General features: G+C 50.4%; 1 protein-coding gene across 1 annotated transcript; it reads right to left on the bottom strand.

Annotated features, from left to right (window-relative positions):
• Positions 1-202: 202 nt before the first annotated feature.
• Positions 203-27,556, bottom strand: MAN1B1 (mannosidase alpha class 1B member 1). The gene is given in 14 exon segments (XM_053557118.1): positions 203-965; positions 1,588-1,719; positions 1,810-2,007; positions 2,677-2,797; positions 3,085-3,275; positions 11,070-11,258; positions 11,852-12,000; positions 12,622-12,807; positions 14,062-14,171; positions 15,742-15,896; positions 25,648-25,781; positions 26,478-26,586; positions 27,336-27,512; positions 27,515-27,556. Coding segments are annotated over 14 exon segments (2,097 nt in total). The 3' UTR covers positions 203-761.

The following is a 27,556-nucleotide window of genomic DNA, read 5'->3' as shown; positions in this document are numbered from 1 at the left end:
CTCGCCCAACTGCTGCCTCACGGGGAGGGCCCCTGCCATGCCAGTGTGGCTGGCAACGCTGGCTCATCTCCCATAGCCTCTTCCTGCCCAGCAGCAGGGGACGCTGCAGTCAGTGCAGATGTCAGGGAGCTGAATTTTGAGATGTAACCCAAAGAACTTCTCCCAGTGCTCCCGTAAGCTGACATACACGGGAGATGCCAGGTAGAGCAAATCAACTTTTATCTTCACCGAAAGACCCATTCTGTCCAAGTGGGACGGCAGCAGAATGAACTTGCCTCCCTCCCACCTCCAAGCCCCCTGCAGGGCAGCCAGGAGGATCCCTGAGTCCAACATGTAAACACAAGGGCCAGGCCTGGATTGGGGCCCCGGAGACCCAAGGCTGGGACATGAGGCTCTGTGAGTCCAAGCAGAGTGGATCCGGGCTGTCTAACTGGTCCTCTTTCTGAACACAGCCTTTGGAGGGGAACCAGAGGCCCCAGGACTACCTTGAAGTCGGCCAGTAGGGGGACATTCAGGTTTCAGGAATTTTGAGTCATGATTTGAGTTTTCTCAGAGAAGGCAGGAGACTCTGGTGGGCTGGCCCACCCTGAGTCACATACCTGGGTCTTACTCTTCTGTTTCCTGATTAGAAACAGAGACAGGGAACCCTGAGCCAGGGCAGGAGTGCATGAGGCTCAGAGGCTGCCAACCCCACGAGGGCCCCTTGAAAATAACTCAGACCTGCCAGCAGGCCCCACACATTGAGGCAGGACCCGCCCCCCCTAGGTGGGGGTCCAGATGGGCAGGGGATGGGCCTCAGTGTTGAACACATAGGCATCCAGGCTGAGGAGGTCGGAAGTGTCAGAGAACAGCAGGTACAGGTACTTGAGTGTCTCCCCCAGGAAGAAGCTCTCCATCTTATCCCTGGGCTCAGGCTTCTGGGGATCCCGGACATTGTTGATGGAGGAATAGCCGCCTGAGTGCACCTGCCAAGGCCAAGGCCGTGCCACCAGGGCTTGGGTGCCCGCTCCCACACCACGCCAGAACCCCTGTCCAACACGTGGTCCCAGAGCAGGCTTGGGGTGGAGGGCACACAGGGTCAGCTGTGGTTCTGCTAGAGACCCCTGGAACTACCAACAACCCTCACGTGCCTGGGACGAAAACTGCTGTCCCCAGAACCCTGGCTGAGGAGTCTACGTGCCCACTTCCTCATGGCACAGGGCAAGAGATAGGCATAGACGGTAGGGGCTGAGGCAGCGGAGGGGCTGTGGCTCAGCCACAGAGACAGCATCACAGTCTGTCTCCACTAGGGTGGGCAGTGGGCCTAGAGGGCATGACCTTTCCTGAAAATGGGCCTCATGTGCAGAACGCCAGGCATCCCTGCCTGACCACAGCAGGGTAGCGCCCCAGCCCTTGGTGCATGTCAGGGCTATAGCAAGGACCCTCCCCAGGGGCCTGGCTACCCTGAGTCTCTGGGTCCACAGGCCACTTTGAGTCTGCAGCAAGGCTCTCCTCCCCACCCTCGCCACAGCCAGCCAGAGCCTTGTGCAGCCTGGCCACACCACCACCAGCTAGCCGTGTGCACTGGGACCCACGCCTGGTGCTCACCCGTGTGAAGCTGTTGAAGCTCTGCAGGATCTCCCAGCCCCAGTCCTGGTACTTGGGGTCACCCGTGATGTGGTGTAAGTAGAACAGACTCTCCACCGTCTCTGGCCGCAGCAGGTTGTGCCTGTCAGCCGGCTGGGGACACAGCTGTGCTCAGCACAAGGCCAGTCTAATAGCACAGACCCCCTTTCTCCCCACCTGACCTTGGCCCGGGCCCAGGCCCACCTTGACCTCAATGTCCTGGAGGCCTGGCTGGGGGTAAAGGTTGAAGTGCACAATCTCAGGACTCAGCCCCGTCTCCATCTGCCGATTCATCTGGTAACAAGTCTCCATGAGCTCCTGGGCCAGTTGCATATGGTCGGCTGGCAGGCCATGGTGGACGCCGAGAGCCAGCGTCCCTGGCAAGAAGCACACCAGGTGGTCCTGGAATCAGAGTGTCCATTCAGCCCGATCATAGGCCCATGCCCTGGACTTGCAGCCACAAAGGTAGCCAATGCTGGGCCCAGAGCTACCTCAGTCTCCAGGGTCCCCAGACCTTGACAGCAGGAGCGCAAGAAGCAGCTCAGCACTGGCCAGGGCTTCCTGCTCCTGGGGAAGAAGGGCTGCTGGGTTTCCCCAGACCCCCACGCGCACCTTCTGGGTGGCAGACACTGCGGGGAAGGCCGTGGTGGGGCCAGGCAGGCAGTAGAGGTCACCAGAGATCTCAGTCACATGCCTAGGCCAAGACTTCACAGGTTTTTTTTTGTTTTTGTTACCCCAGGTAGACTGCTGTGGCGTCATCATAGCTCACAGCAACCTCAAACTCCTGGGCTGGAGCGATCCTCCTGCCTCAGCCTCCCTAGTAGCTGCGACTACAGGGAGGCCATAATGTCCAGCTAGTGGGCATCCCACGTTTAGTAGAGATGAGCTGGTCCCCAATTCCTGAGCTCAGGCAATCCACCTGCCTTGGCCTTCCAGAGTGCTGGGATTACAGGTGTAAGCCACCACAACTGGGAACGTCACTGTTCTTTCTAACACCCAGACTCAGGAGCCTTGGAAGCTGTAGAAAAGGAGCAGGCTCCTGAAGGCACTGTGCAGCCTGCACACACTTACCATCTTGGCGCTGAAGCGGCCATGGGCCAGTTCTCCCACAAAGGTGAGCTTGCTAGGCTCCGAATGCCGCAGCAGGTGTGTCTTCATCCCCTCGATGGCCTCAAGGTAATCTTCCAATAACCTGCAGAAAGCAGCAGCTATTCACCTGCAGGGCAGGTGCGTTGGCCTCTGTGAGGCCCAGAACAGGCTGGGACCGTCCACTTGACCAGTGATGGCAACACGAGCCTTTAGCTGGCACCAAGGAGTCCAGCACCACGAACGGCCCCCTCGCCCCCACGCAGGCCACAATGAGAAGTAAATTCAGCAGGAAGAACATAGACTGTGCCTGGCGCGGGTGCAGTTTCCTGACAAAGAACTGGGACAAGGGGCTTCAAGAAGGTCACACCAAAGCTACGAAACAGGCCTCACTGTGTCTCCTTCTTCCCACCCTGGATCCACTGCTTCAGCAGGTACTCGTAGTAGCTGTCAGCCCTGGCGCCCATGGTGAACACCCCCAGGTGGGTGAAGAGGCCGCTGTGGGTGTTGATGAACATGGGCACCAGCCCGTCCTTCTTCCCAGACAGGGAGTGGATGTGCCTTGTCACCTCCTCCGCGGCCTCCTGCAGCACAGAGGGGGAGGACATGTTTTATCCGGGTGAGAGGCAAAGGCACTCTGTGAACGCTGCCCCTTCTCTCCCATCACCGCTGTTGCCAGCCATACCACACATAGTGACTGCATGGGCACATATCCCAGCTTTTGGGTGAGCCACTTTCCATGCTGCCAAGTCAGTGTGGGGCCTCCTCCTTCTGTTTAGTACTTTAAACACGTTCATTTGGGGTTTTATATCAGGATACCAAAGTGCTCACATTTCAATCACCTGGCCAGATAGGGTGGCTCATGCCTGTGATCCTAGCATCTTGGGAAGCAGAGCCAGAAGGATCCCTGAAGCCCAGGAGTTGGAGACCAGCCTGAGTAAGGTGGCGAGACCCACTGTCTACCAAAAAAAATGCCTAAAAATCTTAAATTGAAATCATAATACCCAGACCCACAATGGCCTGGCTGCCCCGCCAGGCCCTGACAACAGAGCTTCTGTGTCCTCTTGTCATTTGATGGGGATGACATCTTAATACCACAGCTGCTGTCCTCATGGCAACCTACCAACCTGGCCATCTGGGGGGCCAGCAGAGACCTCTGCTTTCTGAGCCCTGAGTCACTCCTGACCTTGTACCCTCCTAGAAAGCTCACAAGCACCCTCCAAGTTGCCATAGACTTCAGCTCCTCTGAGCCCACCTGCAGGCTGGGCAGCATGTGTCCCGGGCACCCCCTGCTCCAGCACATGTTAGCAGAATCTTTAGGACTCCATATGGCCAGGACTTTCCTGGCTTCCAACACACACCCAAACCAACTAACTGTAAGGTCCTCTCTGTTCCTGGTCCCCAAAGCACAAGGCAGAAAGGGACCTTCCATGAACACACGGTGGAGATGCCCTCAACACTCCACGGGACTCACACAGACGGTGTCTGTTTCACTTCTCACCAGTGCTCCTGGCCCCTCAAGTGGGGCATGTCCAATTCACGATTAAGAAAAGACACTTTAGGGCGGCGCCTGTGGCTCAAGGAGTAGGGCGCTGGTCCCATATGCCGGAGGTGGCAGGTTCAAACCTAGCCCCAGCCAAAAACCAAAAAAAAAAAAAAAAAAAAGACACTTTAGGCTGGGCATGGTGGCTCATGCCTATAATCCCAGCACTCTGGGAGGGCAAGGTAGGAGGATCCTTTAAACTCAATAGTTCAAATTCAGCAGAGCAAGAGCCAGATCCTGTCTCTGCTAAAAATAGAATAAACTAGCCAGGCATTATGACAGGTGCCTGTAGTCTGAGCCACTCAGGAGGCGGAGGCAGGAAGATCCTTCAGCCCAGGTGTTGGGAGGCTGCAGTGAGCTGTGATGACACCACTGCACTCCAGCCTGGGTCACAGAGCAAGAACCCTGTCTCAAAAAGAAAAAAAAAAAAGAACAGAGGCTCTAATATGAGACCCAGGGATGAGCAACAAAGACCATGAAAATGACAATATTCTATGCATCAAAATACATTATTAACAAAGTGAAAGGAAACCCACATCTGCTAAGGGGTTAATACACAGAACAAAGAACTCCCGCAACTCAACACAACTACTCAAATAAAAAACAAGCTAAGTGGGTGGTACCTGTGGCTCAAAGGAGTAGGGCGCTGGTCCCATATGCCAGAGGTGGTGGGTTCAAACCCCAGCCCTAGCCAAAAACTGCAAAAAAACCCAAAAAAACAACAAGCCAAGAACCTGATTAGATATTTCTCCAAAGATATACAGATGGTCAATAAGTATATGAAATAATGTTTAACCTCACTGGTCATCAGGGAAATGCAAATCAAAACCACAGTGAGGTATCACCACATCTCACTGGCTACTATACAGAAAAAAGAAAATGGCATGTAATTGGCAAGGATATGGAGAAACTGGAGCCCTGTATGCTGCTGTGGGGACACAAAATGCTGCGGCCAGCGGGGAACACAGTTTGGGGATTTCTCAAAATTGAAATACCACATGACCCAGCAAGTCTACTCTAGATACATACACAAGAGCCAACAGCTCTTAGAACTTCTAATTAGAACTTCTAATAGGTGTCTGTACACCTGTGCTCACAGCAGCCTCACTCACAATAGCCAAAATGTGGAACAACCCCAGTGTTCCCTGAGAAGTGGGAGGTTAAACAAAAGTGGGTTTCCATGCCTGAACTGCCCCTCAAATCTGATCCTGAGTCAAAAACCCTCTTGGTGCCTCAGTTTCCCTGTTGCAGGGATGAAACAGTGGTGCCCGGGAGAAGCTTCAGGCACATGAGTGGTATTCGGGGCAGAGGGCTGGGTGCTGACTGCTGCTCAGGGCAGCGTCCTTCTCATACACCAGCTGGTCAGGGCCGCAAGTCCATGTGTGAGGTGCAATCTGGGCACTGGAGTGACTTCCTGAATAGGAAGGGACACAGTGAAGGCTCTGTGGGGCTCTGTGTGGCCTCTCAGGGCACTCTGAAGGACACCAGAGGCAGTCAGAGCCCAGCTGCAGCCTCGTGTTGAAATTCCGATGCTCACGGACCAGCTCTGGAAGACTGTGTGGCAGTGTCCACCCACATCACCCACGCATGGCATCCTTCACCACGCAGACTCCCCTAGGGAAGGAAGTTGGGGCAGCAGCAAATGGCTCTGTGGATGACAGAGATGTCACTGGCAGAGGGGCTCTCATCAACTCCAGCACCTCAATACCTCAGTCACCATGCAGAACACCACATAGCAAGGCTGCCACATACCAGCCTTGGAGACTAAGCAAGCTCCACACACCAGCTGGCCCTGCACCTGCAGCCGACCCTGTACCCCCAACTGACGGTGGGGGCTTCTCTAGCCAAGGCCTTTCCTGCCCAAGGCATTCATGTCTGTGCAGCTCTCACCAGTCAAGGCTCAAAATTCGTTAGGAAAAGCAAGAAAACAAGAGAGACAGGATCTTAGAGCACATGACCCAAGTCCAAGTCAAACTGCACTTACTGTAATCATCAAAATCAGAAATGAAGGTGAGGGCACAACTGCAGACATGAACAGGACCACGAGGGAAGGGCACCAAAACAGTCGGCTCGTCTAGATCAACGGGCAAATTCACAAAACCTCTCAAGGTCAGATTATGAAGAAATAGTAACAATCATTCCCAAACCTTCCCCCAAAAAATGAAGAGGAGAAAACACCTCCTGAGTCTACCAGACTGGCAACACCTGGTCCCAAAGTCAGAGAGCGATACCACAGGAATGAAAACTGCAGACCAATATGCTTTGTGAACACTGATGTAAAAATCCTGAACAAAATACTAGAATTTAGCAGCATATGAACAGGACTATATACCATGACCAAGTGGGATTCATCCCTTCAATGCCAGGATGTTCAGTACCGGAAAATCAGTCAGTGCAACACACCCCAGGGACCGGGTGAGGGGAAAGCACACAGGCCTCAACTGATAAAAGCATCTAACAAAAATCCTTTTGTGATAAAGACTCTTAAAAAACTAGAAATTAAAGGAAACTACCTGACACAATAAAAGCCATGTATGAAAAACACCCAGCAAATATCGTAAAGAAAAAAAATGAAGTAGGCCGGATGTGATGGTTCACGCCTGTAATCCCAGCACTCTGGAAGGCCGAGGTGGGCAGATCACCTGAGCTCACAGGTTCAAGAGAAGCCTGAGCCAGAGCAAGACCCCCATCTCTAAAAAGAGCCGGGCAGTGGAGGCAGGAGAATCGCTTGAGCCCAAGAGTTGGAGGCTGCTGTGAGCTGCGATGCCATGGCACTCTATCCAGAGCGACAGCTTGAGGTTCTGTCTCAAAATAAATAAATAAATAAATAAAAATAGCCGGGCATTGTGGTGGATGCCTGTAGTCCCAGCTACTCAGAAGGCTGAGGCAAGAGAATCACTTGAACCCAAGAGTTTGAGGTTGCTGTGAGCTGTGATGTCACAGCACTCTACCAGGGTGACAAAGTGAGATGCTGTCTCAAAAAGACAAAACAGGGCGGCGCCTGTAGCTCAAGGAGTAGGGCGCCGGTCCCATATGCTGGAGGTGGCTGGTTCAAACCCAGCCCCGGCCAAAAACCACAAAAAAAAAAAAAAAAAAGACAAAACAAAACAAAACAAACAAAAAACCAGGCGGCGCCTGTGGCTCAGTAAGTAGGGCACCGGCCCCATATGCCGAGGGTGGCGGGTTCAAACCCAGCCCCGGCCAAACTGCAACAAAAAAATAGCTGGGTGTTGTGGCGGGCGCCTGTGGTCCCAGCTGCTTGGGAGGCTGAGGCAGGAGAATCGAGTTAAGCCCAAGAGTTAGAGGTTGCTGTGAGCCATGTGTCGCCACGGCACTCTACCCGAGGGCGGTACAGTGAGACTCTGTCTCTACAAAAAACAAACAAACAAACAAAAAAACCTAAAAAAAATAAATAAAATGAAGTACGTAGGAATTAACCAAAGAAGTGCAAAACCTCCACAGTGAACACTGCAAAACATTGCTGTAAGAAATTGGAGACACAACTAAACGGACACTGCGAGGTGTCTACAGGGGCAAAGCAATCCCTGTCATAGTCCCAAGGCCATCTCTGCAGAGCAGGAAAGCCCATCCTGAAACTCTGTGGACCCCAGTGTCACCAAGAGGCCAGGGCAGTCATGACAGTCTTGAAGAAGATGAACAGCCCTGGAGGATTCACACTTCCTGATTCCAGAACCTGGACTCCTGCTACTGAGGCTGGTGGTGCTGACAGGAGATAGACACTAAGCAGCAGCACAGACCAGGAGCCCAACAAGAAACCCTCACATGTGTGACAAAAATGCCACAACATTCAAAAGGAAAGAAAAATCTTTTCAACAAATGCTGCTGGGCAAACTGAATATACACATGCAAAATAATGACGCTGGACCCTCACCTAACACTGCACACAAGTATCAGCTCAAAATGAGCCGAAGCCCTAGCTCTGAGACCTAACAATACAACCCCCAGGACAGACTGCAGGGCAAAAGCTTCATAATGCTGAATTTGGCAGTGATTTCTTGGATATGACACTGAATACAGGCCACAAAAGGAAAATAAGACAAACTGACTTATATGAACAACATTAAATGTTACACAACAGAAGACCCTATCAACAGCGTAAAAAGGTTGCAACCCACAGAATGAGAGAGACATCTGCGAATCATATATCTGATAAAGGCTTAATATCCAGAATAAATATGAGAACCCTAAAACTCAGCAAAAAAATAACCAACCGGGGCGGCACCTGTGGCTCAGTGGGCAGGGCGCTGGCCTCATTATCGAGGGTGGCAGGTTTGAACCCAGCTCCAGCCAAACTGCAACAAAAAATAGCTGGGCATTGTGGCGGGTGCCTATAGTCCCAGCTTCTTGGGAGGCTGAGGCAAGAGAACTGCGTAAGCCCAGAAGTTGGAGGTTGCTGTGACACTAGGGCACTCTACTGAGGGCAACGAAGTGAAACTGTCTCAAAATAAATAAATAAATAAATAACCAACCCAGGCTCAGTGCCCATAGCCCAGTGGGTAGGGCACTAGCCACATACACTGGGGCTGGTGGGTTTGAACTCGGCCCAACAATGACAACTGCAACCAAAAAAACAGCCTGGCATTGTGACAGGCACCTGTAGTCCAAGATACTTGGGAGGCTGAGGCAAGAGAATTGCTTAAGCCCAAGAGTTTAAGGTTGCTCATGGCACTCTACCAAGGGCGACATAGTGAGACTCTCTCTCTCTCTCAAAATAAATAAATAAATAAACAGGGCAGCGCCTGTGGCTCAGTGGGTAGGGCGCCGGCCCCATATGCTGAGGGTGGCGGATTCAAACCCAGCCCCGGCCAAACTGCAACAACAACAACAAAAAATAGCCGGGCGTTGTGGCGGGCGCCTGTAGTCCCAGCTACTTGGGAGGCTGAGTCAGGAGAATTGCCTAAGCCCAAGGATTTGGAGGTTGCTGTGAGCTGTGTGGTGCAACGGCACTCTACCGAGGGCGATAAGATGAGACTCTGTCTCTACAAAAAATAAATAAATAAATAAATAACCACCCCAATTCAAAAATGGACCAAGGACTTGAACAGACATTTCTCCAGAGAAGGTATATAAACGGCCAACAAGCACATTTATATCCCTATCGTGTCACTAATATTAGGAAAACACAAATCATAACCACAGTGAAGTGTCACCTGACACTGGTCAGGATGGCCACTCTCAGAGACCTGGAAGGTAACGAGTGCTGGGGAGGCCATGTGCCCTGTTGGTGGGGATGTGAAGGGGTGAGGCTACTATGGAAACCAGTGTGGTGGTTCCTCAAAAACTTAAACGGAATCATATGATCCAGCAATTCCACTTCTGGGGATATGTGGGTCATTACAAAAGTTCTGAGATACACAAAAATCAAGAAACATAAAATCCAGGCTGGGCATAGTGGATTTTATGTGCCAAGACCCCAGCACTCTGGGAGGCTGAGGTGGGAGGATTGCTTGAGCTCACGGGTTTGAGGCCAGCCTGAGCAAGAGCAAGACCCTGTCTCTAAAAATAGTTAGGCGTTGTGGTGGGCACCTGTAGTCCCAGCTAGTCAGGAGGCTGAGGCAAGAGAATCGTTTGAGTTTAGGAGTTTGAGGTTGCTGTGAGCTATGATGCCATGGTGTGACAAAGTGAGATTCTGTCTCAATAAAAAAAAACAGGGTGGTGCCTGTGGCTCAGTGAGCAGGGCACTGGCCCCACATGCCAAGGGTGGCAGGTTCAAACCCGGCCCCGGCCAAATTGCAACAACAAAAAGAAAATAGCCGGGCATTGTGGTGGGCGCCTGTAGTCCCAGCTACTTGAGAGGCTGAGGCAAGAGAATCACCTAACCCTACGAGTTTGAGGTTGCTGTGAGCTGTGACGCTACGGCACTCCATTGAGGGTGGCAAAGTAAGACTCTGTCTCTAAAAAAAAAAAAAACAGAAAGGAGGCTGTTGACTATTTCTTGGAACTGAAGTAACAGATTATCAACACAGCCTGTAGTGACTCTTGTATGCTCTAAAGAATTGAAAGCAACATCTCAAACAGCTATCTGTACACCAACATCCACAGCAATGCAGCACTAAAACATGGGAACAACCCAAGTGTCCCCGACCCTGACGGACGAGTGGGGAGCACACTGAGCGTGCACAGACCAGGGAGTGCCACTCAGCTTTAAAGAGGAAGAAAAGTCTGCAATACACTGCAACATGGATAGACCCTGAGGACATGATGCTGAATGAAAGACACCGGTCACTAAAAGACAGGCAGTGGGTGATTCTACTCACACAGGGACCTACCACAGGGTGCCAGGGCCTGGGGGGAGACTGGAACAGGGAGCTGCTGTTTAATGCACAGAGTTCAGTTTTGCTAGATGAAGAAGAGTATGACGGTAGATGGTGGTAATGACCGTACATTATGAAAGTTAAAAATGGTTAAGGTGATATATCTTGTTTTATCACAATAAAAAAATTGAAAATCAAGAGTTTAACACATACCCGGCACTTGCTGTGAGGAGCAAAGTTTGCCTCCGGTGGGAAGCCCAGTCCCGCCTACCTGAAACTTTTTTTTTTTTTTTTTTTTGAGATAGCATCTCACTATGTTGCCCTCAGTAGAGTGCCGTAGCATCACAGCTCACAGCAACCTCAAACTCTTGGGTTCAAGTGATCCTCTTGCCTCAGCCTCCCAAGTAGCTGGGACTATAGATGCCCACCACAATGCCTGGCTATTTTTTTTCTTGTTGCAGTTGTCATTGTTGTTTAAGGTTGCCCAGGCCAGGTTCCAACCCGCCAGCCTTGGTGTATGTGGCCGGTGCCCTAGGCACCGAGCTATGGGCACCACCTACCTGAAACTTCTTATCGCCCGTGAGCCGAGACAGCTCCCGGAACTCCAGCTGGATGCTTGTCACCTCAGCCACTGTGCTGTCTGAGGTCCACCGTGGTGGGTGGGCAATCCCAGTGCCAATGTTCACATCGGAGTAAGGGATCTTGGAAGGCGTTCTGAAGGCAGGCATCAGTCGATTTCCAAAATCTTCCTGGGATAGGAGCACAGCAGAGTATCAGCATTTCAGGTCACACAGCCCTCTTCTATAACTGTCACCATTTTCATCAACTACATGGAAAGGCAGCTCTCCAATGCCCAACACAGCACAGCAAAAAGAAACTGGAATCACCAGCACTGACAAGTTCTTTCTTTTTCTTTTTTTAGAGACGGAGTCTCACTTTGTCACCCTCGGTAGAGTGCCGTGGTGTCACAGCTCACAGCAACCTCCAACTCCTGGGCTTAGGCAATTCTCTTGCCTCAGCCTCCCGAGTAGCTGGGACCATAGGCACCTGCCACAATGTCTGGCTATTTTTGTTGTTGTTGTTGCAGTTTGGCTGGGGCCGGGTTTGAAACCTCAACCCTGGGTATATGGGGCTGGAGCCTTACACACTGAGCTACAGGCACCGCCCCTGACAAGTTCTTTCTACAGGTTGCAGTGTAATGACCAGGGCTGCAGCTGTCAAACACATGGCACAGATTCGTAAAGTCAAGGGTATCAGAAGAGAAGACCATCCACTCCCACAACTCCCTCTGTGAGAGCCTGAATATCTGTCCAAACGCTACAAGCATGCCAGGGACACTCACCGCCTTTCTCAGGAAGAGGCTGTCCCCAGACAGGTGGTAGGCACTCAGAAGCCCCCCCAGGATCCGGATGGTGCTCTCAAACAGGTTAACATCCACGTCCTTCTCAAAGTGCAACTTCGTTGACACCCACTTCCTGGCTTCTTCAAATTCTGTAACATAAAACAGTAAAGGATACAGAAATGAATTAATGGTTCAATCTCCTGCGATCTGTCAGTTATTCCCCTGCAGAGTTTCAATGCAATCTCCCATTTCAAGGGGGGCACACAAAGGTTCACAATCAAAGGTCATAATACAAAAGACCACGTGAGTAATCTATTGGTAGTCCTCTCCCTATTCAAAAAACGAGGTTAATATTTCAAATATCACATAAGAAGTAACTAAAGACACATCTTCAGAAATTACACTATTTAGATTCTGAGCCAAGATGGACCTACACCCAGACCCTATGTCATTCATCACCCTTTGACCTCCCATGCTACAACAGAAACAGGCTGGAAATGCCATTGGACATACCCTCTCCCTGCAGTCTGATCTCAGCTCTCATAGAGTACCCAGGAGATAGTGGTCCTGAGTGTGCCCTGGGTGGCTTGATGAATGAAGGACAGGAGCCACCCATACCGAGTGCATCCACTCCTGTGCCCAGGAGAAGGGGAAGTCCCAGCCAGATGGAAATGGCAGCTTTTACCACCCACGAGTGACCCTCACACATTGCTTTAGCCATGAGCCACACACAGAGAACTCTGCCCCTCTCTGGGAATCATCTGATTTACCTTTTCTCAGACCCAAAATCCAAATGGTGTCCAGGGCATCAATCAGAGTTAGGCCAAGGCCAAACCACTCACTGAAGGACCTGGACACAGGCTTCAGCTCATCATGGCCCCAGGCGAACTTTCGGTATCCTTTCCATGCGTGCAGGAAGATGTCGATCACCCCCTTCTGGCGGGCATTTGGGTGTGCTAGGTGGGGAGAGAGCACAGGCTGTGGAGGACATTGTCCTGATGATGGGCACAGGTGCAGCCCTTAGGCAGAGCCCCTCACCCCCCAAATCCCCAAGGGATGAAGGTGACAGTGGCCAGAATCACTCATAGAATGAAAGGGGCAGGAAGGGCCACAGCTCAGGGGCAGCGGGGCCCTCAGGGAAGACACGGCGTGCTAAGAGTCAAACCAAATTCCCCCTGGCCCCCAACCACCTGCCAGGGGCCCGTCCACCTCCCCCAGGGCCCAGGTGGCTGAAGCCCTTCTCAGGGTTCAGTGGCTTCTGGTCAAAGAGCACCAGGGCAATACCCTCAAGGGCTGCAGAGACTAAACAGAGAGTAAAGGCCTCTGAAACAACAGAGGAGGCTGTGAGGCCCTGCCGCCACTGGGTGTGGTGTGGACAAGGAACAGGGGACAGGACAGGTGCAGAGACTCTGCCAAGAACACCCTACATTTGCAGTCACCCATCCTGCCACCCCCACTTTGTGCCTTTAACAAGGAAACGGCACAGGGCACACCCACTGAAGTCCTTTTGCTGTCCTTTCCAGCCTGACCTCATCTTGAGTTTGGGGCTTTTTCTACAGACTGCTGTATAGATTAGAATGCGTGTCCCAGCATCATGCCACATGTCCTCTCATGCAATGTTCTGAGGGTCACTCATGTGGCCACAGCTTTCCCATCATCTCCCAAGACAGGGGTTGCTCTGCGTCCCTCAAACCCTAGGGGCAGCACTGGAGCAGGGCCACATGCTGGCTCTGGACGGGCGACGAATAGGAGTCCCCAAGTGACATTAACTGAGCCCAGCAGGGAGAGACCTGTGCCGGGTTCCCCTGTCTGCAGAATGGGAGGCTGAGGCACCAACAGCTTCAGGGTGTCCTGAGGACTGGAGGAGGCTCCCACCGAGTGGTGCTTAGAATCAAGTGGACGTGTGGCAGGCAGCGCCCCACATGCACCGTGGCTAACCTAGCCAGGCACAGAGCAGCATGACAAGACCCCCAAGCACATGACCTTCTCCCACAGCTCTGCACTTGGACACAGGTACAATGGGCCATCATGAAGCCACATGTTGTCACCAAGGTCATGAGGACCTGGGACAGATGTGGACAAGGAAGGACAAGAGCCCTAAGGAGACCACATGGGAGGCCACATACCATGCCTGGGTGTGGTGTGTGTGTCAGCCACCTGCCCCTGAGTGCCCAGGTAAGGAGATGAGGAGGGCACAGGCGTGGTCTCACCTGGTTTGTTCTTCATCCTGGCCGGCAGCAAGGAAGGCCTGGTGGGCTTGTCTGCTTTTCTAGACGGGAGTTCAGTGCCCTGCTGAGGCTCAATCATGGCCCCTCGCCAGCTCCAAGGAGAGAAGGGACAGCACTGAGCCAAGCCAGCAACATGCTAAGGCCACCTGTTCCTGGCCCTGTGCCTCTAGGTGTTGAGGCCACTGAGGCAGAACGAACAGCCCAGGCCCTGCAGTCAGGGGCCTAGCACTGGGCCAGGCAGCACGCAGAGTGGTGTGAACAGAGCCCCACTGGCCCAAGGAAGGGGGACTGCTGAGGTCAGAAGCCAAAGCACACAAAGCTCTGAGAAGTCACACTGAAATCGAGGCAGAGGTTGAGGCCTCTAAGCTGGCCATGATTTACCTCCCAAACTGGGGCACCAATGAAAGATGAATGGACCTAGGATGTGAGGATGGCCACAAAAATTGGGCCAGTCTCTACACGAGGGACACGGCCACTCCAAACATCTTGCCTAGGTTCTGTCCCAGGGCCTGCGCCTTAAGAATGGGCCACCACTCCTAGGTGGTGATGGCAATGAATGTGTCCTAGGTTTAATGAAACACCTCTTAAACTATTCATGGTTCACATCTTGGAGTATAAATGTGGTACATTCATGAGCTGAGGTCAAAACGCTCTTTTATAAAACCTCCTTTCGTTCTTGTGAACACCAACAAGAGTGGTCAAAGGCCCTTGTTTTTTCTCAACTAAGCCTGCTTGCGCTTGCCTATGTCCTCGGAGGCCCTCTCTGGAGTCTGAGAACCTATTCAGACCACTCCTGCGGGCAGCACCTTACCTGGCCTCTGCCTATGTTTATGCTATATGGGGGCAGGGCTCAGGTCCAGCCACAGTCCCAGGTCATGCTTGCTGGGACTGCGTCACAGAGGGAGCACCTGTGAGGAGTCCACCTTCTCATCATTTCAACTCATCCGCAGTGGTCTCAAAGGTCAAACAGGACCGGAGGCTGAAACCCTTCAAAGCTTCATCAGGGCCGGCAACCTGGGCCCTGTACAGGCTGGGCACATGGCCGACTCCTCTCACTCTGGCCTCTGCCTGACTGGAAGAGGCTCAGGAAAGGGGGTAGCCCAGCCAGCCACCTGTTCCCCTCCCACTGTCTCTTCCCGCCCTCCTGTACCCCTACCCACACGCATGTCCCTCACACATTTAAAATGATCTTGTACCGTAACTGCAAATCATGAAGAGAGGGTCATCAACCTAATGATGACCTTAGCTCTAACCTCCAGTTTTCTTTTTATCTTTTTTTTTGTAGAGACAGAGTCTCACTTTATGGCCCTCGGTAGAATGCCATGGCATCACACAGCTCACAGCAACCTCCAACTCCTGGGCTTAAGCGATTCTCCTGCCTCAGCCTCCCAAGCAGCTGGGACTACAGACGCCCGCCACAACGCCCAGCTATTTTTTGGTTGCAGTTCAGCTGGGGCCGGGTTTGAACCCACCACCCTCGGTATATGGGGCCGGTGCCTTACCGACTGAGCCACAGGCACCGCCCCTAACCTCCAGTTTTTAAAATTTGACTTTGTGATCAAAGATTAATGAAAACAGACTGCAGCACAGCCAAGCGGGCTGGTCCTCACAGCCTATCTCCCAGAGCAGGGGAGTGCTCAGAACCCTTCCGATGCCAAATACCTGATGGCCGTCCTCCGCACGTCTCCCTCTGGGTGAGCAGCTTCAGGGGCCCCGCCCCTTTCCTTAGTGTCATCCTGCGTTCCATCCTTCATGTCTTTCTTGGGGGCTCTAATCTGCAGGTGGGGTAGACCCCGTCGGAAATGCCTGCGAGGCTTCTGAAAAAAAAACAGAGTCACATGTGCAAACCAGTCAACTGTCTATGAGCTGCATCAAGACACTCTCCCTCAGATGTAGACTCTTACCCCATGGAGCAAAATCATTTATATCACATCACACAGAGTGCAGATGTGAGGTATAAGCTCCTCACTCCTTGGGAACTATGGAGACACTACCAATCGGCCAGTATAGCACTGGACAAAGGGGCTAAACCCTAGACAGAATATCTCAAAACTGCCATACAGCCTACAGGGTCAACAGAAAGGGTTCAAGCAAAGACCCGGGGTGGGAGCCAGAGAAAACAACACTACAGGTCTACCCCCAGCCTGCCCACTGTGTACCCTCACGACGTGTGGAAGGCACCCACGTCCTCATCACAGAGTGCAAACAAGCACACCATATAGAACAAGGCTTCCCCTCGACCATGCGCAACACCTAGGGGCAAGCCCTGTCCACGTCAGATGTGGGCCTTGCAGTCTTCTCCTGCGCACTTCCTCCATGCAGCCACAGAATCCCATCCTCCACCTCCTTCCCCACATAACCAGGAACACGGGACAAGCAGAGCTCTGTGGAGGGCCTGCCACCAACGAGTCTCAGCTCTTCTGTGTGAGAGGCTCACTCTTCAGTAACACGGTTGCAGTTTTCCACAGTATTACCAAAACACAATTCTGTTACACTTTTTTACTGATAGATACTTAAAGACTTTTAAAAAGTTTTTATTTTGGGGGCAGCACCTGTGGCTCAAGGAGTAGGGCGCTGGCCCCATATACCGGAGATGGGGGGTTCAAACCCAGCCCCAGCCAAAAACTGCAAAAAAAGTCACTAAAAAAAGTTTTAATTTTTTAATCTTTTTTTTTTTTTTTTTTGCAGTTTTTGGCCGGGGCTGGGTTTGAACCTGCCACCTCCGGCATATGGGGTTGGCGCCCTACTCCCTTGAGCCACAGGCGCCACACTAATTTTTTAATCTTTTTTTTTTTTTTTTGTAGAGACAGAGTCTCACTTTATGGCCCTTGGCAGAGTGCCGTGGCCTCACATAGCTCACAGCAACCTCCAACTCCTGGGCTTAAGCGATTCTCTTGCCTCAGCCTCCCGAGTAGCTGGGACTACAGGCGCCCGCCACAACGCCCGGAATGCCCGGCTATTTTTTTTGGTTGCAGTTTGGCCGGGGCCGGGTTTGAACCCGCCATCCTCGGTATATGGGGCCGCGCCTTACCGACTGAGCCACAGGCGCCGCCCTAATTTTTTAATCTTTAATAAAAATTTTTTTTTTCATAGAGACAGGTCATTCTCTGTTGATCAGGCTGCCCTTGAACTCCTGGCCTCACTTGATCCTCCCACCTCAGCCTCCCAAAGTGCTGGGATTACAGGTGTGAGCCACATTGTCTCAGTCCCACTATGTCACCCTCAGTAGAGTGCTATGGCATCATGGCTCACAGCAACTTCAAACTCTTGGGCTTAAGCGATTCTCTTGCCTCAGTCTCCCAAGTAGGTGGGACTACAGGTGCCCACCACAACGCACGCCCAGCTATTTTTTGGTTGCAGTTGTCGTTGTTTAGCAGGCTCAGGCCAGGCTCGAACCCGTGAGCCTTGGTGTATGTGGCCAGCGCCCTACCCACTGAGCTACGGGTGCCACCAGGCCCATTGTTTTTTAAAGGAAAGAATGCTTACTAAAAATTATGCAGCTATTTTTTTTAAAACCTGATTTATATCCAGTGATCTAAAGGGCTGTTCACAGAAAGTCACAAGAGAATAAAGCAAAAAGCAGGTATTAAGACAGCAGTGTCCTGTTTCTGTTAATATCACACACAACCCAAACCTTCACAGGTGCTACCTGTCCAAAGAACTGGCAAGGCACTCGGCACAGGCCAGTCACCAGGCCACCTCGGAGCTCATGGCCCTCCTCACTGACGGCCTCCCACTATTTCACATGTTATCATAAGCATGCACACATTTTGTAATTATCAACCCCCATAAAACTAGAAAAAAAGCAATGATGACCACCCATATAATTTTCACACTCTTTTGTAAGTAATTCTTCACCAAAGATATCAAAAAGAAAAGGCTCTGTTGAAATACTTTTTCGTCTAAAATTTTAATAATCCGTCCATCACTAACACTCGGTGAGAAAAAAATAAATAAATAAAATAATAATAATAAAAAGAGGCGCCAACCCAACGCATCCCGAGCAAGCGCAGCTCTGCAGCTTCTGCGCGGGGCTTGGCTCCCTTTCCGTGGACTCTCCGGCGAGGAGAGCAGAGCGCACTGTCTGCAGCTGGAAGCAGGAGCAGGGGCTGCCCTCCCCTCGCCGCGCCTGGGGCCCCGGCCCACCCGCCGCTTTGTGGAACAGCCTGGCCGGGAGGCGGCCGTAGCACCTGGGCACGTGGCTCAGCTGTCACGCGGGGCGGGAGGCTCGCACCGCTGCCAGCGTCCTGCACAACTACTAATATGACAAAGCGGTCGTCCCGGAGAGCACCAACCCACGGAGAAGCGGCAGCAAGCGGGCGCTGCTCATCTGCCTCCACCTCCTCTGCCTCTGCATGGAGATATATACCAAGCCTCGTCTCCTAGTAACTGGAAAAAATAAAAGCTGATGTGCTATGTACGTGTTATAGCTGGCACGAAGCTTTGACAAACACAGACCCATGAAAAAGTTAAATAGGACTTAGCGCAAACCCATTTTGTACAGATCCTTCACAATTAGAATGCAGGGCTGCATTCAGGCTGTCTTAGATCACAGGAATCACAGCAAGTGCTGTGGACAGGCACGAATAGGAAATGCCCACAAGACCAATGGGAAAGTGTATCCTTGGCTGATGACCGTTCTCTGTTGTCATCCAACTACAGATGAGAACATGCCTGGGAGTCAGGCATTCATGGAGATAAATACAAAGTGCAGGGTGAGATTCAAAAAAGTACAGGTAGGTCTTGCCCTGGAGATGCGGGTGCGAAGACCAGAAGATAGATACAAAAACATTAGATGGAAAAAACGCAGCCAGGGGTCTGGAGCTGATAATTAAAACGAAAATTTTAAAATACAGCTTCTAAGAGGCTGCGTGATGCTGATATGGGCTCCAGTCCCAGCTTTGCTGTATTAGCTGGTTGACCTGGGCAAAAATTGCTGCTGCTTTGTGAATGATCTCCCTGCCTACCTCACAGAGCTGCTAAGACCAGACGCATGGTCCCATATGGATAGTAAATACCCTGCAACTGTAAACTCATATTTGCATTATACATATGTGTACATATAAAAAGTATGTACTTTGTATTCTGTATGAAATATGCATTTTCTATTCTATTTTGGACACAAACCATCATTCACCCAGATCTGAAAAAATTCCTTTGCAGGTTTTATGTCTAGAGTGATATTCTCCCCCATATATCCTTTATGCAGTGTGTACATAGGAGTCATTTCTGAAAACTGCAATTCTGATCACATGAGCTTTTTTTTTTTTTTTTTCAGAACAGGACTCTTATTTCCCCTCCTTGACTACAGAGCACACTTCTGGGTATATTTGACGCCCTGCAGAATCAAGCTCCAGTCAACCCTTCCAGTTTTTTGCTTCTCATCCCTGACTATTCCTCCACCCCACCCCCTACCCTCCTCCCAGACACCTTCATTCCAGGGCTAGTCCAGGCACTTTTCCACCAGGTCATTGGTGCTGCCTGCACCCTCTGAAGCCTTCTCTGGTTTTCCCTGGGCAGAATTATTAGTCTTTCTCTGGGATGCCCTGGTATTTGCTATTAATCTTTCTAATGCAAAACCTTTTGGTTTTCTTGATAGTTTTGTACAGTTTTGCCTTAATTGATTTTGAATTCCCTATATATAATAGGTGCTAAACATTTGTATTGAAAATAAACACATTAAAAAATTATGTTAGAGGCAGGGCAAGGTGGCTTATGCCTGTAATCCTAGCACTATGGGAGGCAGAGGAGGGTGGATTGCTTGAGCTTAGGATTTTGAGACCAGCCTGAGCAAAAGTGAGACCCTGTCTCTACTAAAAATAGAAAAACTGAGGCAAGAGGATTGCTTGAGCCCAAGAATTGGAGGTTGCTATGAGCTATGATGCCAGGGCACTCTACTGAGGGAGACAAAAGCAAGACTCTGTTTCAAAAAATAAAAATAATTATGTAAGAAAACATAGACAAGAAACAAATGAAACAAAAAGTCTGCTTGTAGCCTATAATCTTCAAGTAGCCACTGGTGTGTTACCTCTCTTCTTTCTATAAATAGCTGAATTGTTATTAAGTATAATTATGAAGCTAAACACTGGGTGCTTAAGACCTATTTCCAGCAAATCAGTGTGATGAAATGGAAAAAAAAAACAAAACAAACCTTTAATTCCAGAAGTTTGCAACAGCCCATAATAAAATATTAACTAACTTAAGGGGGGAAAAAAAAAAAGAAATGAAATTTTAATAGTACGAAAGCCCTTTAGCAGATGGACTCAACTTATTCTCCCAGCACCATATGAGAGCACCGGCTCATCAGCACCCTCACTCACACGCACGCCGCTTATCCTTCCACACATGTGCTGACGAGCAAACTAGAATCAAAGATTTAAATCATCCTGTCTACAAAAGGCTGACATTAAATCCAAAGACATAAAGAGTTTGAAAATAAAAGGATGGAAAAAGATACTCCATGCAAATAGTAATCAAAGAGAGACAGATGTTATATTTTATTGTCAGACAAAATGGAATTTAATTCAAGCAAAGCTATAAGATACAAAAGACAGTATCTACTGATAAAAAGACAATTCTACAAGTAGATATAATTATTACACACACACACCCCTAACAACGTAACCCAATATATTTAAAACACAAAGTGACAGGACTGGAGGGATATGGACAGTTCTATAGTTCTAAGGTAACAGCTGAAGACTTTAACCGCCACTTGCCCCCCAGTCAAGGACTACAACCCAGACAGAACATCAGTAAGGAAATGACCTGAGCAACACTATGGATCAACCAGTCGGACAGGTGGATACAGAACACGCTACCCAATGATAGCAGAATGCACATCTTTGAGGCACAAACTTTTCATTTTATGAGGTTAAATCTATGGATCTTTTCCTGTATGGCATCTCAATTCTGTGTCTGCTTCCACCGAGATTGCTAAATACTATCTAGTGTTTCCTAATACACACATTTCCATTTTTTGGAGACAAGAGTCTTGCTCTGTTGCCCAGGCTAGATTGCAGTGGTGTCATCATAGCTCAGCCTCCAACAGGTGATCCTCCTGCCTCCACCTCAAGTAGTTGACTACCAGTGCACCACCATCGCTAGCTTATTTCTTATTTTTTGTAGAGACGGGATCTTAGTCTCAAACTTCTGGCCTCAAACAATCCTCCTGCCTCAGCTTCCTAAAGGGCTGGCATTAAAGACGTGAGCCACAGCACCTTTACACTGCCTTTACATATCATATTATAAGCTTTTCTGTATGTATGTAAGTATGTATTTACTTATTTTGAGACAGTGTTTCACTCTGTTGTCCAAGTTACAGTGCTGGAGCAACCTCAGTCTTTTGGGTTCAAGGGATCCTCTAGCCTCAGCCTTCCAGTAGCTGGGACAACAGGTGCCCACCACAATGCCCAGTTATTTTTAGATACAGGGTCTCACTCTGGCTCAGGCTGGTCTCAAACTTACGCGCTCAAGCAATTCACCTGCCTCAGCCTCCCAGAGTGCAAGGATTATAGGCGTGAGCCACAGCTCCTGGCCATTTTGTTCTATTTAACTTTTAAAACTTTTTTCTTAAAAACTAAGATACAAACACACACATCAGCATAGGCCTATAAAGGGTCAGGATCATCTTGTAAATGATCTTGTCCTGCTCTAGGGTCTTCAGGAGTGATAACATGCCTGGAGCTGTCATCTCCTGTGATAAGGATGCCATCTTCTGGAATACTGCCTAGAGGACCTACCTGGGGCTACTTTACAATTAACTTCCATAAATAAGTAGAAATACATTCTAGGCTCGGCGCCTGTGGCTCAAGCGGCTAAGGCACCAGCCACATACACCTGAGCTGGCGGGTTCGAATCCAGCCCAGGCCCACAAAACAACAATGACGGCTGCAACCAAAAAATAGCTGGGCGTTGTGGCGGGTGCCTGTAGTCCCAGCTACTTTTGAGGCGGAGGCAGGAGATTCGCTTGAGACCAGGAGTTGGAGGTTGCTGTGAGCTATGATGCCACAGTACTCTAACCAGGGCGACAGCTTGAGGCTCTGTCTTAAAAAAAAAAAAAAAAGAAATACATTCTAAAATAAATTAAAAAAAAAAAAAAATACAGGCATGGGTAGGAGGCCAAAGCAGGATTGCTTGAGGCCAGTTCCAGAGCAGCCCGGGCAACACAGTAAGACCACATCTGTACAAAAAATAAGCAAAAGAAATTAGCCCAGCGTGGTGGTATGTGCCTGCAGTCCCAGCTACTTGGGATTTATTTTTGTTCTTGTTGGATGCTATAGACTTACCTTATTTTTTTTCCATGTGGAAAGCCTTAACTAAAACGTCACGAAGTAAATGCTCCTAAGTTTCTCACATCTTTCTGGAATCTATCTGGTCTTACATCATCACCAAGGTTTAACATTAAGTTCTCAGCTTCGTCCTCTAGTAGGGATGTTCCTGAGTCTTCTTTTACACCTCCATTTTCTTTTCCGAATGCCTTTTAGAATCACCTTCTCAAATTTCATAGATAGTTGTTGGAATTTTGAGAGTGATTTAATGGATGTATAGATTAATTTAGGGAGAATTTATATCTTTATAGCAGAAGAATACAGGATGTGTTTCTAACCACTAGGTTTTTTTTAATATTTTTTGAGTTTTGTAGTTTTTTATTTTTTTTGGCCAGGGCTGGGTTTGAACCCGCCACCTCTGGCACATGGGGCCAGCGCCCTACCCCTTTGAGCCACAGGCACCACCCTGAGTTTTGTAGTTTTATTCATACTGTTCTCATACAACTTAATATCAAGATTACTCCTATGAACTTGGTATTCTTATTATTGTGATAGAGATCTCTTTTCAATTGGTTATTACTGGTACGTAGTAAAGTTGTCTAAAACTCTAATTTCTAAGCTTGATGGAGACATAAGAAGCATACGTGGTAAAGGATGAAATGTCTTAACATATAAAACACTCACACAATTAAATTACTAAAGAAAAACATTTAAGGCCCAGAACAGTAGCTCATGTCTATAATCCTAGCACACTGCAAGGCAGAGGAGGGAGAATCATTTGAGGTCAAGAGTTTGAGATCAGCCTGTGTAAGAGTGAGACCCTGTCTCTATTAAAAACAGAAAAAATAAGCCACGTCTGTAGCTGAGCTACCTGGGATGGTGAGGCAGGAGGATTGCTTCAGCTCAGGAGTTTAAGATTGCACTGAGCTTAGCTGGGTGTTGTGGTGGGCGCCTGTAGTCCCAGCTACTCGGGAGGCGCAGGCAAGAGAATCACTTAAGCCCAGGAGTTGGAGGTTGCTGTGAGCTGTGTGAGGCCATGGTACTCTACCGAGGGCCATGAAGTAAGACCCTGTCTCTACAAAAAAAAAAAAAAAAAGATTGCCCTGAGCTATGATAATGCCACCGCTCTTTAGGTGGAGCAACAGAACAAAACTCCATTTCCCCCCTACAAAAAGGCATTAAATTCCCAAATGTGGCTCGGCGCCCATAGCATAGTGGTTACGGCGCCAGCTACATGCACCAAGGTTTTTAGCGCAGGCCAGCTAAAAACAAGAATGACAACGGCAACAAAAAAACAGCCTGAGTGTTGTGGCACTGTAGTCCTAGCCTTGGGAGGCTGAGGGAAGAGAATCGTTTGAGCCCAAGAGTTTGAGGTTGCTGTGAGCTGTGACACCATGGCACTCTACTGCGGGTGACAGTTTGAGGCTCTGTCTCAAAAAAAAAAAAGTGGGGCAGCCCCCAGGGCTCAGGGGGTATGGTGCCAGCCCCATATACTGAGGGTGGTGAGTTCAAACCCGGCCCCAGCCAAACTGCAACAAAAAATAGCTGGGCGTTGTGGCGGGCGCCTGTAGTCCCAGCTACTTGGGAGGCTGAGGCAAAAGAATCACCTAAGCCCAGGAGTTGGAGGTTGCTGTGAGCTGTGTGATGCCACAGCACTCTACCAAGGGCGATAAAGTGAGACTCTGTCTCTACAAAAAAAAAAAAAAAAAATGTGATGGGTTTTCCCCTATTTTAATACATTTCTGAATGCTCCCATTTTCTCTCCTAACTATCTATAATGTTTGAAATATTTCAAAGAAGTATAATGTTAATGAACAAGGGCAAGGGCATGGCCAAAATAAGACCTCATCCCTGACAAGGGCTTTGAGACCAGTCCTGGTGTTTGAGTAGGAGGCGGCAGTATCCCCAGAGAGCCCCATGGGGAAATGAAACCTGCACCTGGCCCAGGACTTTGGCCACAGCAGATGTTCCCAGGGCGTTCCAACGCCTCTTACACACAGTCTCTGTCACAAGGACAGTAACTAAAATCCAAAGAAAACTCACAGGGTTCCAAGCAGGACATGGCAGTTGGGACTGTGCTGATAGCTGGTTCTCAATGGCACCCAGGTCATGGACTTTCTCCTTCCAGAGCCACCTCTCACTGACAGAGAAGTGTTCAAACAGACAGTGTTCAAAGAGAATGAAGGGAGGAATATGCGATTCCTGGGTTCTCTTGCTGCCTCCAGATACATCCAGTGCCCCTGTACTCCCCACCTCATCCAGACTAGACTGGGCCCCTTCTTACATCTTTCCAGATAACATTTCACCTGTACTCAGGGACTCCCCAAACCTGCTTCCCCTACCAAGACTTCTCCCAACACCACCCACCCACCTGCTAACATCTCTAAGCCACCTCCCAGGCACCTTAAGCTGGACAGCTCATAACGAAGTGCCTCAGCGTCCCCAAACTGGATTCTGCTCAGCCATCATAGGCCCCTCCCCAGGGGGACCCTCCCCCCCACCACACACAGTACCCAGCCCAGCCCTGTGAGCCTCCTCCAACCACACACTGCCCCCACAGCCAGGCAGCTCCGATCATCTCCTGCCCTCAATGTCTCCACCCAGCAGCTAGAACAATTTCCACAGCGAACAACCTCAGATACCCTGTCTGCCCTAACATCTTCCTGTGCATGTCCACGCCCCTCCAGGACCCATAGGACCACGGCTGGACTGACTGAACTCCTCTTCCTCAGCCCCCTGAGAATTTCACTTCCCTGGAATATACCAGAGTCTCCCTTGCCTCCCTCAGTCTCACTAAGGCTCAACCCACCTCTCCTCCCTGCCCAGTGCCACTGCCTTCTCAGCTTCCGGGTCTTGTCCTCAATGCCTCACCCTCAGTGAGGCTGCCCCCCCACGCCGGTTATTCCCTCCACGTCCCGTTCTCTTCCACACAGGACAAACACCACATGCCACATGCCTCCTCCTCTTTGTTGCTGGCTTTTCCCCAGACCCCACCCCACCCCAAGCTTGTGGCCACACTAGAGAAGGGACAGGTCTGTTTTATTCATTGATGTGAAACCAGCACCTAAGACGGGAACCAGTCTAGGGTCAGTGTTCAAAGAGAATGAGGGAGGAACACACGTCTTGCTTTTCCCAAGCGTTATCCAACCCAGAATGAGCCAGCGTGAGGTAAAAACACGAAACACATGGGAAGGAAAATAATAACTCTTCTCAATCTGTTTAAAATAACACTTACTAATCTGAAACACTTCTGCAAGGAGCCCCCAGGATAATCCCATGCTTGGTGTACTAAAAGTACCTGAGATAAAATCCCTGGAATGTCTTCTCGGTTACCATCTGCCTCCTGAGGAGCTGGTAAGACAGGTGGATTTGCTGGTTTCAACCCAGGAACTTCTGGCCTCTTCTGCTCTTCTGCTGGCCTGACACTCAAAGCTGAACAAGAGAATCTGCTTTACCTCAAACATGTCACAGGCCCAGAGAGATGTAAATAAACTCCCTCCCCAAACCCCTGTGGGTGTTGTCTGCTACACAGCAACACAACGAGAACGAAAAGTCACTGAAATGAATTCAGGAATGGCCAAAGGGAACGGGTCTTTTTATAAGCACTTAGCAGTGTGTCTCCTTATGCACAACACACACCCCAAGGCTTCACCTGAATGCTTTCCGCTTCAGAAAGTACAGCATGGTGGCAGACAGGCAATCTGTCTGAGCAACCTGCAGCAGCTCTTTACCTTCCTCCTACATGCAACCATCTTGGAGAAATTCAGAAGAGTCTCTACATCCTCACCAGACCTCTCCCTGCTCTTTCCAAACACACCATAACGAGTGTTAGGAAATCTGTGTACTTAGTTATTCACGTAATTCTTTAGCTCACGACTTGATTCACTCTAAGGCAGAGTGGCCAGAGACATCAGTACTTACACCAGATACCTAGAAAGCAGCCAGACAGCATCAAATTAACATCTACCTTCTAGTCAGATGCTTCTAGCCAAATACAGTTTTACCTTTCTCTTGCCAATTCCTTGCCATATTTGCGGCTTGGAGCTGTTTACGGCAAGACCGCTTCTGCCCAGGCAACCCTCAGCCCCTCGACACATGTACCCCCTCAGGCACACGAGTCCCGGATACCTTTCCACTGGTCAGCCAAACTGGCGTAGGACAGGAGTCCACAGAGAATCAGAAAGGCGAAGAGGAAGAGAATCGCATTCCGCTGTAATCTCGACAGTTGCTTCCATTTCTAAGGGAGGGACAGAAAATGACATTTCTTACTGAAGATACCCGCAGCTGAAAGTCTCTTCAACTGTCACAATTTAATGAGGACAATGAGTAATTCAGAAAGATCCAGTGTTCGGTCCCACTTGTTTTGAACAGGGACAAGACCCTCTCAGCAGGGATTGACACTGCTGGGACGATCTACAGCAGATGTCATGAGACACGAGTATAAGAACAAACGCAGAAAACACTCGTGTCCTGTCTCGTGGGCAGTGGAGAAGACGCCCGAGATTCCCGTGTCTGGCTCGGGCACCCGACCCGGACGTGCACCTGCCCCGAAGCGGTGTCAATTCCCTTCGGCCCGAGACCGCCACGAACACCCTAGTTAAACGAGCAGGGCTCGTCCCTACTCGTCGTACCGAGGGGCGCGTACGCTACGGGGACCCTAGGTTTCCGTCCCAAGAGAGGCCGGCGCCCGGGCAGCACCTTACAGAAACAGGGAACGAAGCCCGGACAACCAGCCGGAGCTCTGGGCCGCCTCCCACGGCCACCTTCCAGCAAAACAGGGGCGGCTGACACGGGCGCAGGCAAGCCGACCCGGAGCTCCGCCGCCCGAAACGAACAGCTGCCCCTTTCCGCGGGACGCAGGTTGGCTAGGGGTGGCGCGGGGGGACATCAGGCCCATGCGGACGGTGTCCCCGCCCACAGTGGCAGACCCGGTGGGCGGCGGGGGAGCAGCTGCCCCAGCCCCGGGTCGGCCGCCCCGACCCTCACCCTCCAGCACGAGCGCCGCCGCAAGGTCTTGCTGTTGTCGTAGCTCTCGCCAAGGCTCAGCGTCACCGAGATGAAGTCCCGATGCGGCGGCGGCGGCGGCGGCGGCGGCGGATACATGACGGCGGCAACGGCCCGGGGGACCCTGCCCACTGGCGGCGTCAGGAAGTTGGCTTGTGAGAGGAGCCCAGAGCTCCGCTTCTCCAACCCTCGCGGGCAGCCAT

Source organism: Nycticebus coucang, chromosome 2, assembly GCF_027406575.1.
Source record: "Nycticebus coucang isolate mNycCou1 chromosome 2, mNycCou1.pri, whole genome shotgun sequence".
Taxonomy (NCBI): Eukaryota; Metazoa; Chordata; class Mammalia; order Primates; family Lorisidae; genus Nycticebus; species Nycticebus coucang.
The sequence above is the reverse complement of the archived record's forward strand: the minus strand, read 5'-3'. Positions and strand labels throughout refer to the sequence as shown.